At 38.3% G+C, this 17,892-nt stretch overlaps 1 protein-coding gene across 1 annotated transcript; it reads left to right on the plus strand.

The window, feature by feature from the left end:
* Positions 1-10,388, plus strand: LOC104742830 (receptor-like protein 12). Its single transcript, XM_010463884.2, has 4 exons — positions 1-153; positions 1,568-1,816; positions 2,053-2,309; positions 7,529-10,388. Exons 1-4 carry the CDS (start codon positions 1-3, stop codon positions 10,386-10,388), a joined length of 3,519 nt encoding a protein of 1,172 aa, XP_010462186.2.

Consider the following 17,892-nt stretch of genomic DNA (forward strand, 5'->3'; position numbering starts at 1 on the left):
ATGGTTACCACAATCGTTCTGGTTCGTGATGAGGATGATGCTTTGAGAGATCAAGAGGGCCACTTGCGCAATGAGCAGGGCCGAAAGCTTGATGTAGAGGGCAATGTGATTGCTGAACCAGTTGTCAACCAGCAAGCTGTTGCCGATGAGGAGGTTAACCTTGGTATCGATCGACGCCAACCAGAGGGCATCGATCGACACCCCCTTCCAGCAGACGGACGTGGAGCTGCCAACCACGTTAATAACCCAGTTCGAAGACAGGATCAAAACCGGGATCTGATCAAGACTATTGCAGACTTCAACAGAGCTGATTTGATGTATGAAAACCGCTCTGCAATTGTTCCACCTCCATTCTCAAGGAATGACTTTGAGCTGAAGCCTGCCTACTTCCAGCTAGTTGGACAAAGACCCTTCTCTAACCTGCCAAATGAGAAGGCTTTGGACCATATTGAGCATTTTGAAAATTTGGTGACCAGTATCAAGGCCAATGAAGTAACTGAAGACTACATCTACTGCAAGCTCTTCCCATACTCACTTGCAGGAGAAGCATCCCAATGGTTGAAACAGTTGTCAGTCAGATCCTTGACCTCTTGGCAACAAGTAAAGGTGGCTTTCCTCAATTACTTTTATGATGATGCAATGTCAGATGAGCTGAGAGTCAAGCTGTCCTCCTTCAAGCAAAGACCAGATGAAGCTTTCAAGGCAGCTTGGGTAAGATTCAAGGCATATCAAAGGGACTGTCTACACCATGGCTTTTCAAGAGTGCAGCTGTTGAGTATCTTTTTCAGAGGGATTGACTGGGAATATCAGCTAGCTTTGGATGCTGCAAATCATGAGAACTTCAAGACAAGAATTCCAGAAGATGCTGAAGCTTTGATTGAGAATTTGGCTTCCAGCAGTAGCACTAAGAGAGCAGATACTGAAAGGAAGAGATTGCATGGAGGANTCAGTCAGATCCTTGACCTCTTGGCAACAAGTAAAGGTGGCTTTCCTCAATTACTTTTATGATGATGCAATGTCAGATGAGCTGAGAGTCAAGCTGTCCTCCTTCAAGCAAAGACCAGATGAAGCTTTCAAGGCAGCTTGGGTAAGATTCAAGGCATATCAAAGGGACTGTCTACACCATGGCTTTTCAAGAGTGCAGCTGTTGAGTATCTTTTTCAGAGGGATTGACTGGGAATATCAGCTAGCTTTGGATGCTGCAAATCATGAGAACTTCAAGACAAGAATTCCAGAAGATGCTGAAGCTTTGATTGAGAATTTGGCTTCCAGCAGTAGCACTAAGAGAGCAGATACTGAAAGGAAGAGATTGCATGGAGGATTTGATTCAAAACATCTAGCTTATGTTAATGCCAAGCTGGATTCAGTTCACAATCTTCTAGTGGGTAAGAAGTCAGTTCAATTTGCGGCTGAGGTTGAGACATTTGAGTCAGAACCAGAGAATACAGAGGAGAATGTCAACTATATGTATGGAGCTGGGTATCAAGGACAAAGATTCGGTAATCAGCAAAGCAACAAGCCTTACAGTGGGAACTCTTTGGGCTACACTCCTAAGCCTGATTTTCAGAAGCAGCAACAAGGGAACAACTTCACAAGGACTTATGGAAACTCTTCCTATCAATCTCCACATCCACAAACTCCTTCTGAGAGTAGAATGGAGGCCATGCTTGAGCAGCTTCTTCAAGGACAAGAGAATATGACAGTGACATTCAATGGGAAGATTGATAATGTCTACACAGAGCTTACTGGAAGGATTGATGCACTGAATGTACATGTTAAGCAATTGGAGAGTCAAGTGGCACAGACTGCTGGATCTGTTAAAAGGCAAGAGGGTTTTCTTCTTGGAAGAGCTGAGTCAAACCCCAAGCATGCTTGCAATGCCATATCAGTGNGGCTGAGGTTGAGACATTTGAGTCAGAACCAGAGAATACAGAGGAGAATGTCAACTATATGTATGGAGCTGGGTATCAAGGACAAAGATTCGGTAATCAGCAAAGCAACAAGCCTTACAGTGGGAACTCTTTGGGCTACACTCCTAAGCCTGATTTTCAGAAGCAGCAACAAGGGAACAACTTCACAAGGACTTATGGAAACTCTTCCTATCAATCTCCACATCCACAAACTCCTTCTGAGAGTAGAATGGAGGCCATGCTTGAGCAGCTTCTTCAAGGACAAGAGAATATGACAGTGACATTCAATGGGAAGATTGATAATGTCTACACAGAGCTTACTGGAAGGATTGATGCACTGAATGTACATGTTAAGCAATTGGAGAGTCAAGTGGCACAGACTGCTGGATCTGTTAAAAGGCAAGAGGGTTTTCTTCTTGGAAGAGCTGAGTCAAACCCCAAGCATGCTTGCAATGCCATATCAGTGAGAGATGAAGATGCTGGTGCAATTGTTTCTGCAGAACAGGAAGAAAACTCGACCAAATTCTCGGGTTCAGATGATGGTGTCAATCGACACCACCTGGGTGTCGGTCGACACCCCTCTCAGACAGAACCCGAAGTTGCAAAATCTCAGGTTCAAGCAGTTGAGAGGGTGTATAAGCCTAAAGTCCCTTTTCCAAAGCCACGAATGTCCAAGCAGAAGATGGAGGAAGCTAAATGCAAGGCAATGATGGACAAGGTGATGATTGAGATGCCTTTGATTGATGCAGTAAAGCTTTCACCACCACTTAAGCGGTATGTGAAGAGAATGGTATCAAATGGTTTGAGCCCTGAGGAAGGAGCACTGCTTACCAAGGATGTCAGTGCAGTTCTTTTGAACCAGCCTCCACAGAGGAAGAAGGAGAGAAAGCATGATGTGGTTGTCTCTAAGGAAGTGAGTGCAATAATTCAGTGTAGAGTTGCAGAGAAATTACCAGATCCTGGAAGCTTTTTACTTGATTGCTCTATCTCTGCAGAACGGTTTGCTCACTCACTTTGTGATCTAGGCTCTAGTATTAACTTGATGCCACATTTTGTTGCTGTGAAACTAGGGATGACAGAGTTCAAGCCAACTCAGATTGCTCTTATCTTAGCTGATAGATCCAAAAGAATTCCTGAAGGTGTCTTAGAGGATATTCCAATTAAGGTTGGAAACTTCATGATTCCCACTGACTTTGTGGTGCTGAAGTATGATAAAGAGCCTAAGGACCCTCTCATCTTAAGAAGATCTTTCTTGGCTACAGCAGGTGCCATCATAGATGTACATAAGGGCCACATAGCATTGAATGTGGGAGGTTTTAGTATGAACTTTGAGATGGATAAGCTGAGGAGGGCTCCTGCTATTGATGGACAGACTTTTTCTGTTGAGAAAGTTTCTGCTACTCGAGTTGCAGGCTTAGCATCGATCGATGCTACATTAGCACCGGTCGACACCCCTCCACATCCGAGACCGAACTTGTCCAAAACAGTTGCTCCTAGTCAGAAACCTGTTTCCAAACAGAAACCTCCCCATTCCACACTCCATAGTCCTCAGGTAAGGCAAAGGTATGCATCTTCTTCACCCAAACCCCCTCCTATCATCAACAAGGCTTTCAAAGGTACAAAAACTGTTTTGCAGTTAACCAAGCCACGAGATTATCGTAGAGCGCTTGTTTCTTCTGTTGATGATTTTGCAGGACATAAAAGAAGCAAACCCATCCCAAAATCCCACCCTGGTCCTGTTCCTCATATCCTTGCTAGACCTCACTCTTCTACTGCTTATACACCACCTTGGATGAAGAGGTCATGCTATGAGAGGCATTCACTGCCACGTTCTGATCCACCCGATGCCTGAGCTTCAACGCAGTCAAGCTAATGACTGAAAACAAGCGCTTAGTGGGAGGCAACCCACTTTTAGGTTTTTCTTTTCCTTTTGAGTCATTTTTCTTTTTGTATTGAGTCAGTTTTTGTTTGAAATTTGTTTGAAATCATGAACTTTCTATCTATCATGTTGCTTTTAACTTGTGTTTGAGTGTTTCTTAACAGAATCATCATCTAAGGATTGATCCATCAACACAACTAACTGCAACTAACAAGGAGTTTCGGCCAACAAAACACCATTCGTGATGAGTGTCGATCGACACTGAAATGGTGTCGGTCGACACCAGCTGGTAACCCGAAAATAGTTCATCTTTTCATTACAATTTTCAATACGTTTTTATTTCGTTTTTGCTTTCCTCTTACTTGAAAACACTGGGGACAGTGTCGTTTAAGTCTAGGGGAGGTTAGTACTAACTACTAACACAGTTTTTACTTTTTAGTGTGTCAAAACCGATTTTTGTTTTTATTGAGTCAAATTTTCCAAAATTTTTGTTGGGAACTATAATTTTTCTTTTTAGTGTACTGCCTTGGTTGATTAATGCTGCAGATTGAATCCACTAATCCGACTAATGGAAAATCCAATGGCTGACCAGTAAACCAGAGACATCTAAATTTCCAACTGAATCCATTAAAGCCTGAAGTAATTTCTACACTTTTCTTTTATCTCATCAAGGAGATTGATGTTCATAGAGCTTGACTCCTTGTTCATACCTGACAAGTAAGATTTTCAATAAAAATGGTACTCCTCTCCCTTATTTAAGTTGAAGAGATTTTTCCTCAGAGCATTGTTTAGAAAAGAAAAAACAAAAAAAAAAAAAGAATAAAAGATGAGATGATTTTGATCAGTTTAGAGAGGTAGGTAATTACCAGTGATCTCATTATTCTACTCTTGAGTCAAATGATCACACAAAGCTTGGAAGCGAGGGGTAGGTAAATTACCAATGACCCCATTATTCGCCAACTTTGAGAAAAAAAATAAAAAAACAACAACAGCAAAGCTCAAAGGAGGATAATAATAGAATAAGTCTGGGGGAGAGGAAGAATACCACATGTTGTAAAAAGATATATCTTGCTTGTTATGGTATAGTACGGGAATGAGTCTAGAAGGTTCTTGACATTGATCAAATTGATGAGACCCACCGATGAAGGTTTAATGGAGGAAGTAGTGAAATTTGGTTTGAATTTGGGATGCTATGAATGTCAACGGAGAAGTACATGGTGGTTCGATTTGGATTTGTCTGCTAAGTATATGGATTATGGTTTGGATGATCATGGCATTACCTTAGAGAGAAAATGAGTTTCTGTGTTTTCAAACCTCTTTCACAGGTCTAAGTTTCTGTTTTGCTTGAGGGCAAGCAAAGGCTAAGTCTGGGAGAGTTGATATATCATGGTTTTTGTGGTTTTTAACCATGATATAAGGAGTCTTTTTGAGTCTTTTGATTTGTTTTCTAGGATGTTTTTGAGTCTTTGCAGGTTTTCTAGGACTTTGGCACATAAAGAGCAAAGTGGAGCAATTTGGATCATTTTGGAGCATAAATCTCGAAGAATCAATTTGGACTCGGATCAAAACAAGGGCATCGATCGACACCACACAAGAGCATCGGTCGACACCCTCTTCAGCCGATGAAGAATCACAAATTTGGAAGTTTTACAAAGTTGCCCGAAGTTTTCCATATTTGCAACACAAGTCCCTAACGTGTTTTAGAACATATATATAGTGTTTTTGGGTTTTAGAAAACCCTTAAGTTTTATTCTAGCAAGTTTTATTTTTCTACAACCCTGTGAGATTTTGAGAGCTTTTGGGAGAGAGATCTGAACTACTTTGAGAGAAAAATTCTTGAACTCCCTCTTAACTCTTTTAATTTCAATTGCTTATTATTCAGAATTATGTTTTGTGCTTCATTGAACATGTCTGAGTAGTTTGCTTGTTAGGTTCAGGGTTTTTCACAGGGATTTTATGAATTATTAGATTTGTTTATTTAGGATTCTTTATCTTTCTAGATCTTCATCATAGGTTGTTCTTAATGCTAGATCTTTGATTAGCCATCTGGATTTAGATCTTAGGATTATTGATTGATATGAGAATATAATTGATTTTCCTGATAAAACATTTTGATGAGCAAAATTACTTTCTGCAAAGAGATTTGATTTAGTGATTTTGTGAGCAATCTAAACCTGTTTTTAAAGCTGATTTTTAACCTAGAATTTTACAAAGAGATTTGGATTTTCTGGTTTTAAATTTAGATAATATTTGCAGTGAGAACTGATTTATTTTACAAAAAAGTTTAGAGTTCTAGATCTGATTTATTGATTTAATATTTTGTAATTTCCTGAGAAATTCCCTGGACCTAGCTTTTTGATCTTCTGAATTTACAACAGTTTAATTTAATATTTTGCATTGCTTTTCTTTATTTAAATCAACTTGTTTATCGTAATCATAAAACTCTATAATTTATTGTGTAGTTTTGAGTCCTTGTGGAATTCAACCCCTAAGTATTACAGTGACCTCTTAATTTGAGAGAGTAGCTCTAGGGTTTAATTTGAGCATATCTTATTTCTAACAAATTCTTTTAAATTAAATAGATAAAAATGTGGAGTAAACAGTGTTTTAATACATTGACTAGATTATATAAATAAGCATCTTTGCATATTTTATAATCTTTTTATCTTTGACATTAAATTATAAGTAATTTTATTTCTTATTTTTAAGAGAATCCACTCAGAAAAATTAAATTTAACTTTATTTTAGATAATTCATTTAGAATTCTCAACAAACATTGCTACAATATACCCCTTTAAGCTTTTAAATGAACTCACTTTTTTTCTTTTTATTACCCTAATACTTTTTAAACAATAGTTCAACTTTATACAAAAAGAGAAGATTTTGTTTCAAAAAAATTTGATTGTCAACTTTAATAGCAATTGCCATCAGAATCATGTAAGAAACTACATGAGTATTAGTAAACAGAAATTTGAGAGATGAAGAGGCAGTGATGAGAGATAAAACGTGACGTAAGGGTTTGGTGATATTAGACAATGGGCATCGCTTTTTTACTAATGCAAGTAGCACAGTTTTGAGAACAAAACTCTTCAACCAAATAGCCAAGTCTACATGTTTTGTTCGTTGTCTTTATTTATTAAATAATATTGAAAGTAATATTAGTTTTGTGGCTCAAAATTAAGGAAACGCAAATTTTGGAAAGTTAATACTGACGTAAGTTTCAGGTTTGGAATTGGATAGAGGACAACTATGAAAGCATTTCACAGAAAAAATGCCATACGGAGTCCCAACTCCCATATAAAGTTGAAGAGTTGGTTTAAGCTACACGGCACTTTGATTTTTCTATTGTTGTCCTCACTAAACTCCAAATTTCTAATTTCTTAAAACATGATTTTTTATAATCAAGCTTTGAAATTAATCTGTTTGACACTTTTAGGTTACATGATTAAACAGAAACAAATCATCAATTCTGAACCAGTTGATTTATACAATAGTTCATATTTATACAAAAAGAGAAGATTTTGTATCAAAAAATTTGACTGCCAACTTTAATTGCAATTGCCATGAGATTCATGTAAGAAACTTCATATTACTTTTTCATTTCCACAAATATGAAAGCTTTCTTGTCTAATCAGAAAATGAGCTTCCTTTTTCGTTCCATCTCTTTCCTTTTTCTTCTTTCAAGTTTTCTAAACACGTTTGTTTCTTCTACACAACGCTTGTGTCATTCTGACCAAAGGGATGCTCTTCTTGAGTTCAAGAGTGAGTTTTCGATCCAGAAGCCTGTTGGGTATTTGGTTGTTTCATATGGGTCCTCTTATCCAAAGACAGAATCATGGGTGAACAGAAGTGACTGTTGTTCTTGGGATGGTATCACCTGTGCTGCTAAGTCGGGCAAAGTGATCGGGCTAGACCTTAGTTCCAGCAACCTCCATGGCCCGCTTAAATCCAAGAGCAGTCTTTTCAGAATGCGTCATCTCCGTGATTTGAACCTTGCTTACAACAACTTCACCGGTTCGCCAATCCCAGCTGAATTTGACAAACTCATGGAGCTAAAAAGACTTAATCTCTCCTGGTCTTCACTATCAGGCAAAATTCCAATCAACCTTCTTCAGCTAACCAAGTTGGTGTCTCTCGATCTTTCTTCTTCTCTTGATTATGATGGTTCTTCGTTTTTATCCATTGATGGATCCTTTCTTCATCTACTTGCTCAAAATTTGAGGAATCTTAGAAAACTGGATATGAGCAATGTAAACATTTCTATCCCCCATGAGTTTTCAAACATGCGATCTCTAAGGTCACTACATCTTACCAACTGCAACCTGTCTGGAGAGTTTCCAAGTAGTGTTCTTCTGATACCGAGCTTACAGTCCATTAGATTAAGCTTAAATCCAAATCTAAGAGGCAATCTTCCCATGTTTCGTGAAAATAACTCTTTAGTAGAGATGTCCACTAAAGGCACAGCCTTTTCAGGTCTCATACCCGACTCCATTAGCAGGCTCAAACATTTGACTTCTTTGACCCTTTCCGTCTCTAAGTTCTCAGGAAAGATTCCGATTTCACTTGGGAACCTTTCTCATCTCTCTATTCTCGATCTTGGTGGGAATAATTTTGTTGGTGAAATCCCATCTTCAATTGGCAATCTAAAACAATTGACTGTTTTTGATGTTAGCTCTAACAAGCTCAATGGAAATTTGCCAATTTCGATACTCAATTTTACCCAACTACGTAGACTCTGGCTCTCTCCAAATCAGTTCACAGGTTTCCTTCCACCAAACATCAGCCAATTCTCCAAATTAGAGTCTTTTTTGGGTGGAGATGATTCTTTTACAGGAGCCATTCTTTCATCCCTACTCAAGATTCCCTCATTGACCCGAATCTATTTGAGTTATAACAAATTCAGCGATTTGACTGGGATTGGGAATATCTCTCTGTTACCTAATTTACTACGATTGGGAATATCTTCTATTGAAAGTAAAAATTACAAAGTCATTGGTCCAGGAGTTGACTTAAATGTCTTCTCGCCTCTTAAGAAGCTTCACTCGTTATCTCTCTCACGCATTCCTCTTTCAACAACAAACATCACTTCTGATTCGGATTTTCTACCAAATTTGGCATATTTGGACTTGCGAGGCTGCAACATCATTGAGTTCCCTGAGTTCATAAGAAATGGAAGAAAACTACAAACACTAGATCTTTCCAACAACAAAATCAAAGGTCAAGTACCAGACTGGTTGTGGAGACTGCCAAAGTTGTTCCAGTTGAATCTCTCTAACAACTCTCTCAGTGGTTTCAATGGATCCTCACAAGTTTCTCTTGAGAGTCAAATCAGTACTGTTTATCTAAGCTCAAATGCTTTCCAAGGACCACTGTTCATCCCATCCTCCCAGCGTCTCTATTATTTTTCGGGTTCTAAGAATAACTTCACTGGAGAGATCCCTCGATCAGTATGTGGACTAAGCACTCTAGCAGTTCTAGATCTATCAAACAACAACCTCAACGGCTCAATTCCTAGATGTTTAGAGACTATGGTGATCAATCATCTTTCAGATCTAGATCTCCGTAACAACAGTCTCAGCGGCATTCTTCCCGAAATATTTCAGAATGCCAAGAGCTTAATAACACTTGACGTCAGTCAAAACCGATTAGAGGGCAAAATGCCAGCTTCTCTTGGTGGTTGCTCTGCCTTGCAAGTTTTGAACGTGGGAAGCAACACATTCAATGACATTTTTCCCTTCCACTTGAAATCTTTGCAAAAGCTTCAAGTTTTCATCCTCCGCTCTAACAAGTTTAATGGCACATTACATAATTCTGATGGGGTTTGGTTTGGATTTCCTCAGTTGAAAATCATTGATGTATCATATAATGACTTCTTTGGTACATTGCCATCTGATTACTTTTTGAACTGGACTGCGATGTCCTCTAAGAGAGATGATAATATAGAATTAGAGTACATTAATTCAGGAAACTCCTACTATTCACTTGTGTTGATGAGTAAAGGAGTAGCAATGGAGATGGAATGTATCCTTACAATCTACACATCCATCGATTTTTCAGGAAATCAACTCCATGGACCTATTCCTGATTCCGTTGGTCTACTGACGGAGCTACTTATTCTCAACTTGTCAAGCAATGCTTTCACCGGCCACATCCCATCTACTTTGGTAAACTTGACGAATCTTGAGTCACTCGACCTATCTCAAAACAAGATTTCTGGTGAAATTCCTCCTGAGCTTGGGGCACTCTCTTCTCTCGAAGTGATAAACGTGTCACATAACCAGCTTGTAGGTTCCATTCCACAAGGCACACAATTTCAACGACAAAATTGCTCCTCCTATGAAGGAAACCCCGGACTTAATGGTCCTTCCCTTAAGGATGTTTGCAGAGATATCAAAGCGCTAGCACCACCACAATCCGAACTGATGGAGTCAAAAGAAGAAGAAGAAGAAGAATCATTCAGTTGGAACGCAGCAGGTTTAGGCTTTGCACCTGGAGTTGTATTTGGGCTGGCGATGGGATACATAGCAGTTTCATACAAGCATGAGTGGTTCATGAAGAGATTTGGCCGAAACAAGCGACAAAGCATCAGAACTCGTTAAGTCACTCATCGATGCATTCTCTCTTCCTCATCGCATTGTTGTTATGTTCATTAAAATTTTGTTGTATTTCAAGTTTTAAGCGTGTGCTGAATCAAGTTTTTGTATAATATGTTTTGAACTATTATTAAACCAAATTAAGACTGGCAAAAATAAAAGCTGGTGAATAATATAAATACTACAATTTCATTAGATAATTTGACTTGGGTTATTTACTACCGTAATCACCCATATAGCTAAAAGACAACAATACGGTTTGTTGAGTGAATGCAATGTTACATTCTTGATTAATTCAATAACAAAACATCAATATTAAAATGCACAAGCCGTTTGATAAGCACGTCCGTTTACTCAAAGCTGATGTACATGGTTGTGTTTGTCTTTGTGTCTGTGAGTAGATATAATTATGCACTTAAACTGATTACAGGTGGTATGGTGAGCAATGAGTTTCAATTCGAATCAAAAGAAGGAAGTCAAGTTCAGCCCCGGCGATATACATGTGTAACAAGTGCATTTCTACATGGACCATTAAATTAAGACCAAATTTTTGTGATCTTTTCATTATAATAAGATTTAAGGGTGATATTAATCTGTAGCATTCAATAACAGATTAATTAAATCTGCACCCTTGATAATTTAAAATTTAAGTATTTAGGAAAGAGAAAAAAAACTCAAACCAAAAATCTTCTTCTTCATTCAATTAATAACAGAAATACCATTAACCAATTTTTTTTTTTTACTTCAGTATGTCGATGACATTCTTTATTTCAACAATAGAAACACTGTTCATTCGAGATCAACAACACTGTTCACCGAATAATATAGTAAATTATTTTCTTATTCTAGTGTATAATCATTTGTTTAGCATTGATATATCATGACTTTTAGGTATTTTTAGCTATTATATAAGTTTTATTTATAGAGTCTTTTTGGTATTTTTAGAGTCTTTTGAGTCTTTATAAGATTTAGCATGGATGAGAGCATAATGGAGCTAAATAGGAGGATTTGTAATACATTCAAGCATTGAGGCTGAAGCTGCAAAGTTGGGAGACGAATTCAGAGAAGGCATCGACCGATGCAATTGATAGTGCCGATCGATGCATAGCCAAAGAAGAAATCGGAAGTTTTCCCACAAGTTTTGAAGATTTACAAAGCTGCCCCAAAGTTTTCCATATTTGCATCATTAGTCCCTGGACGTGTTTTAGGAATATAAATAGGATTTCTAGGTCATTGTTTAGACATAAGCTTTATTTTCCTGCAACTTTTGAGAGAGAAAACCCTGAGAGATTTTTAGAGAGCTTTTAGAGAGAAGAATCAAGACTCCTTCAGAGAAGATTCAGAACTCCTTTTCTTCTTCTTTAATCTCTTAATGTTATCTATTTTATTCATAATTTGTGTTCTTACAATTATGTCTGAGTAGATCTGCTTATTAGGTTTAGGGTTTCTCATTAGGGATTTCATGGATTGTTAGATTGATTAATTGTTTGGATTCATTATCTTTCTTGTTCTTCACCATAGGTTGTTCTTAATACTAGATCTTTGATTAGTCATCTGGATTTAGATCTTAGGATTATTGATTGATATGAGAATATAATTGATTTTCCTGACAAAAACCTTTGGTGAGCAAAATTACTTTTTGCAAAGAGATTTGAATTAGTGATTTTGTGAACGTATCTAAACTTGATTTTATTGCTGATTTTTAACCTAGAATTTTACAAAGAGATTTGGATTTTCTGGTTTTAAATTTAGATAATATTTGCAGTGCGAACTGATTTATTTTACAATTGTGTTTAGAGTTCAAGAACGGTGCTTAATTATTGAATCTTACTTGCTTAATTAATTGATCGATTTTCCATGATTTCCTGAGAATTTCCCTAGGCCTAGCGTTTAATCCTTCTGAATTTTACAACTCTTTTATTTTCTGTTTTATATTGCAATTTAATTACAATATTTCTGTTTAGCATAATTAAAAGATTATTAAATCTATTGTGTGAATTTGGAGTCTCTGTGGATTCGATCCCTAAGTACTACAATTGTTCTCTTAATTTGAGAGAGTAGCTCTAGGATAAATTTGAGCATATCAAATTTTTTGGCGTTGTTGCCGGGGATTCTTTTGATTCACCATTAGATTAAAGTCTTTGATTTTGTCTAAATTTTTATTTTTCTATTTTACTCAAACGCTTTTGTTTCTTTTCTCTTGTGTGTTTCAGGTACATGCCTCCTAAGCCTAACACCAGGAAGAAACCTATTGGTCCAGTTGTGAAGCTTAGGAACCAAGAGTTAGGACAGCTAGAGCGTGACAACAAGAAAACAGCCAAATCAGCAAAGATGGTCAACCCAATCATATTGAGACCAGATGAGGCTGGAGTTTTGAGGAACAAGAAGGTCATGTGTGTAATTAGCAAGGCCAGAAACTTGATGCTGAAGGACGAGTTATTCAGGAAGAACTCGTCGTGGTTGAGGAAGATGCACGTGGCGTCGAGCGACCCAATGACGACATCGATCGACACAACCAAGAACGCATCAACCAATGCAACATTGGCGTCGATTGACGCAATGCCAGAGCCGGTGCGAATTTGGATGGTAACGACCAGCATAACCTTCAGGCTAGATGGGACAACAATGGAGAGCTTGTCAAGACTCTTGCAGACTTCAACAGACCAGACTTATTCTATGAGAACCGCTCTGCAATTTTCCCTCATCCATTCCCAAGGAATGATTTTGAGTTCAAACCTGCCTACTTTGCTCTTGTTGGACAAAGGCCATTCCAGAACTTGCCACATGAGAAGCCTCTAGACCACATTGAACACTTTGAGGATATAGTCACAAGCATCAAGGCCAATGGAGTCACAGAGGACTATCTCTACTGCAAGCTTTTCCCCTACTCTGTTCCTGGGGAAGCTTCTCATTGGCTAAGGCAGTTGAAACCAGGATCTCTGAAGACCTGACATGACATCAAGGTGGCTTTCCTCAACTACTTATATGATGATGCGATGTCCGATGAGCTGCGGATTAAGCTTTCCACCTTTAGGCAAGGACCAGCTGAATCTTACAACGCTGCTTGGGTAAGGTTCAAAGCATACTAGAGAGATTGTCCGCATCATGGGTTCTCAGAGGTGCAGTTGATTAGTATATTTTTTTAGTGGTATTGACTGGAGATATCAGATGGCTTTGGATGCTGCTAGTGATGGGAACTTCAAGACAAGGTATCCGGATGAAGCTGAACAGCTGATAGAAAGGCTAGCCTCAAGCAACAACACTAAGAATGCAGACTTAGAGCGGAAAAGAGCACATGAAGGCCATGCTTCAAATCAGTTTGTCACGGTGAATGCTAAGTTGGATACAGTGCACAATCTTCTTGTGGGAAAGAAGTCTGTCCATTTTTCTGAAGATGTTGAGACTTTTGAGCCAAAGCCAGAGATTACAGAAGAAGATGTCAACTATGTGTATGGAGCTGGGTATCAGGCACAAAAATTTGGCAACCAACAGGGTAACAGGCCTTACAATGGAAACTCTTCAGGCTACACTCCTAAGCAGGATTACCAAAAGCAACAACAAAACAGCGGCTATACAAGGACCTATGGTAATTCTTCTTATCAGTCTCCTCCTCCCAAGACTTCTTCTGAGAGTCGAAGGAAGGCCATGCTTGAGCAGATTCTTCAAGGTCAAGAGCAGTTGACAGTGGACTTCCATGGAAATATTGATTTTGTATACACTGAGTTGAATAGAAAGTTTGAAGCATTAAACACTCATGTCAAGAAGTTGGAGAATCAAGTGATTCAGACTGCTGGATCTGTCAAAAGACAAGAGGAACTTATTTCTAGAAGAACAGAGTCGAACCCCAAGCATGCTTGTAATGTGATTTTGGTGAAGGAAGGAGACGAAGATACGTTTGTTGAGCCAGCATCGATCGACACTACACAAGAGCATCGATCGATGCAAACTCAATCAAGCGTCGATCGACACAACATCAGCATCGATCGACACACCCCACGAACAGCTTTGGTTTCTCTTCGAGTTCCACCATCTGATTCAGAGCAAGCTTATAAGCCTAAGGTTCCTTTTCCTAAGCGTAGGAGGTCTAAGCAGGAGCTTGAGGAAGCTAGATGCAAGGCTATGATGGAAAAGGTAATGATTGAGATGCCTTTGATTGATGCTGTCAAGTTTTCTCCTGGGATTAAGCGATATGTGAAAAGGATGATCACTAATGGTTTGAGTCCTGAGGAAGGAGCTTTGCTAACCAAGGATGTCAGCTCAATTCTGTTGAATCAACCTCCACAGAGAAAGAAAGAGAGGAAGCAGGAAGTGGTTGTCTCTAAGAAAGTGAGTGCAATGATTCAGAGTAGGATTGCAGAGAAATTAATCAGATCCTAGAAGCTTTGTACTTGATTGTTCTATCTCTGCAGAACGATTTGCTCACTCTCTTTGCGATCTTGGTTCTAGTATCAATTTGATGCCATATTCTGTTGTTGTAAGACTTGGGATGACAGATTTCAAGCCAACTAAGATCTCTCTTATCTTAGCTGATCGATCCAGAAGGATTCCTGAAAGTGTCTTAGAGGATATTCCAATCAAGATTGGAGATTGCATGATTCCCACTGACTTTGTGGTGTTGAAGTATGACAAAGAGCCTAGTGATCCTCTCATCTTAGGAAGCTCTATCTTGGCTACAGCTGGTGCAATCATTGATGTTAAGAAGGGACACATAGCTCTGAATGTAGAAGATTTGGTTACGAACTTTGAGAAGGACAAGCTGAGAAGGGCTCCCACTATTGATGGTCAGACATTTTCTGTGGAGATTGTTTCTGATGACGATACGATCATAGAGCTTCATGGAGACATTACTGCTAGGTATGTCAAAGAGATGGAGACTGTTGAGGATGTGAGTAAGCAAGCTGTTAAGCTTGAAGATTGGAGTGTAGATCATCTAATCAGTACTATAGACCATGATGAGGTTCTGATCCATGACAAGTCGCTGGTAGATGGCGTTTTTGTATTGGAAACACGGATTTTTGAGGTTAATTACAGAATCGTTGAGGAAACACGAGTTGCAGGCTCAGCATCGATCGATGCAGCTGTTGCATCGATCGACACACCTCCACGAGAACGTCCGGACTTGTCCAAAACCGAAGATTCTCGAGTTGATTACTTAGCTGCAAGTCCTAGACCAGTGGTAAAGCAGAAATTTCACCATTCTACTGTCAAAAACACACAGGTAAGGCCAAGGTATGCATCTTCTTCACTCCAACCTTCTCCATTCATCAATAAGAATTTCAAAGGTACAAAAACTGTTTTGCAGTTAACCAAGCCACGAGATTATCGTAGAGCGCTTGTTTCTTCTATTGATGATTTTTCAGGACATAAAAGAAAGCCACCCATACCTCAGTCCCGCCTTGTTCATGATCCTCACATTCTTGGCAGATCTCATGTACCTACTGCCTACACACCCCCTTCGATGAAGAGGACATTCTCTCGGAATCTTTCACTGCCATGTACCGATCCACCGGATGCCTGAAATCCGATACAGTCAAGCTAATGACTGAAAACAAGCGCTTAGTGGGAGGCAACCCACTGGTAGGTTTTTCTTTTTCCTTTTTCTTTTGATTTATTTTTATTTTTATTTTTATTTTATTCGCCAATCTCTTACTTGATAACAATGGGGACAGTGTTGTTTAAGTCTGGGGGAGGCAGTTACTAACTACGTTTTTGTTTTTGAGCGTTATTCATGAAAAAAAAATGGTTTTATTGAGTCAAAATTTGTTGGGGACTGTAATTTTTCTTTTTAGTGTACTGCCTTGGTTGATTAATGCTGCAGACTGAATCCACAAATCCAACTAATGAAAAATCCAATGGCTGACCAGTAAATCAGAGACATCCAAATTTCCAACAGAATCCATAAAGCCTGAGGTAAATTTATGCACTTATCTTTTTAACTCATCAAGGAGATTGATGTTCATAGAGCTTGACTCCTTGTTCATACCTGACAAGTAAGATTTCAAGAGAAAATTGTACTCCTCTCCATTATTCAAGTTTAAAAGATTATTCCTGAGAGCTTTGTTTAAAAAAAAAAAGAGAGAGAATAAAAGATGAGATGATTTTGATCAGTTTAGAGAGGTAGGTAAATTACAGGTGACCTCATTATTCTATTCTTGAGTCAAATGATCACACAAAGTCTGGAAGCGAGGGGTAGGTAAATTACCGATGACCCCATTATTCGCCTACACCTTTGAAAAGAAAAAAAAAACGAAAACAACAAAGCAAAGCTCAAAGGAAGATAATGATAGAATAAGTCTAGAGGAGAGAAAGAGTACCACATGTTGTACAAGTTATATCTTGCTTGTTATGGTATAATACGGGAATGAGTCTAGAAGGTTCTTGACATTGATCAAATTGATGAGACACACCGATGAAGGCTTAATGGAGGAAGTAGTGGAATTTGGTTTGAATTTGGGATGCTATGAATGTCAACGGAGAAGTACATGGTGGTTCCATTTTGATTTATCTGCTAAGCATATGGATTATGGTTTGGGTGATCATGGCATTAATTTAAAAAGAAAATGAGTTCCTGCATTTTCAAACCTCTTTCACAGGTCTAAGTTTATGTGTTTTGCTTGAGGGCAAGCAAAGGCTAAGTCTGGGGGAGTTGATATATCATGGTTTTTAGGTGTTTTTAGCCATGATATAAGTCTTATTTAAAGAGTCTTTTTGGTATTTTTAGAGTCTTTTGAGTCTTCATAGGATTTAGCATGGATAGGAACATAATGGAGCTACATAGGAGGATTTGGAATACATTCAAGCATTGAGGCTGAAGCTGCAAAGTTGGGAGACGAATTCAGAGAAGGCATCGACCGATGCAATTGATAGTGTCGATCGATGCATAGCCAAAGAAGAAATCGGAAGTTTTCCCACAAGTTTTGAAGATTTACAAAGCTGCCTCAAAGTTTTCCATATTTGCATCATTAGTCCCTGGACGTGTTTTAGGAATATAAATAGGATTTCTAGGTCATTGTTTAGACCTAAGCTTTATTTTCCTGCAACTTTTGAGAGAGAAAACCCTGAGAGATTTTTAGAGAGCTTTTAGAGAGAAGAATCAAGACTCCTTCAGAGAAGATTCAGCACTCCTTTTCTTCTTCTTTAATCTCTTAATGTTATCTATTTTATTCATAATTTGTGTTATTATAATTATGTCTAAGTAGATCTGCTTGTTAGGTTTAGGGTTTCTCATTAAGGATTTCATGGATTGTTAGATTGATTAATTGTTTGGATTCATTATCTTTCTTGTTCTTCACCATATGTTGTTCTTAATGCTAGATCTTTGATTAGTCATCTGGATTTAGATCTTAGGATTATTGATTGATATGAGAATATAATTGATTTTCCTGACAAAAACCTTTGGTGAGCAAAATTACTTTTTGCAAAGAGATTTGAATTAGTGATTTTGTGAACTTATCTAAACTTGATTTTATTGCTGGTTTTTAACTTGAATTTTGCAAAGAGATTTGGATTT

This window comes from Camelina sativa, chromosome 14, assembly GCF_000633955.1.
Source record: "Camelina sativa cultivar DH55 chromosome 14, Cs, whole genome shotgun sequence".
NCBI lineage: Eukaryota > Viridiplantae > Streptophyta > Magnoliopsida > Brassicales > Brassicaceae > Camelina > Camelina sativa.

Excerpts from the sequence above, each read along its gene's own strand:
- LOC104742830 (XM_010463884.2), top strand. The coding sequence starts at position 1 with ATGGTTACCACAATCGTTCTGGTTCGTGATGAGGATGATGCTTTGAGA. Across the intron at positions 154-1,567 it reads AAGCTGTTGCCGATGAGGAG|AAGCAGCAACAAGGGAACAA; the intron begins GTTAACCTTGGT and ends CCTGATTTTCAG. Across the intron at positions 1,817-2,052 it reads TGGCACAGACTGCTGGATCT|AAGCAGCAACAAGGGAACAA; the intron begins GTTAAAAGGCAA and ends CCTGATTTTCAG.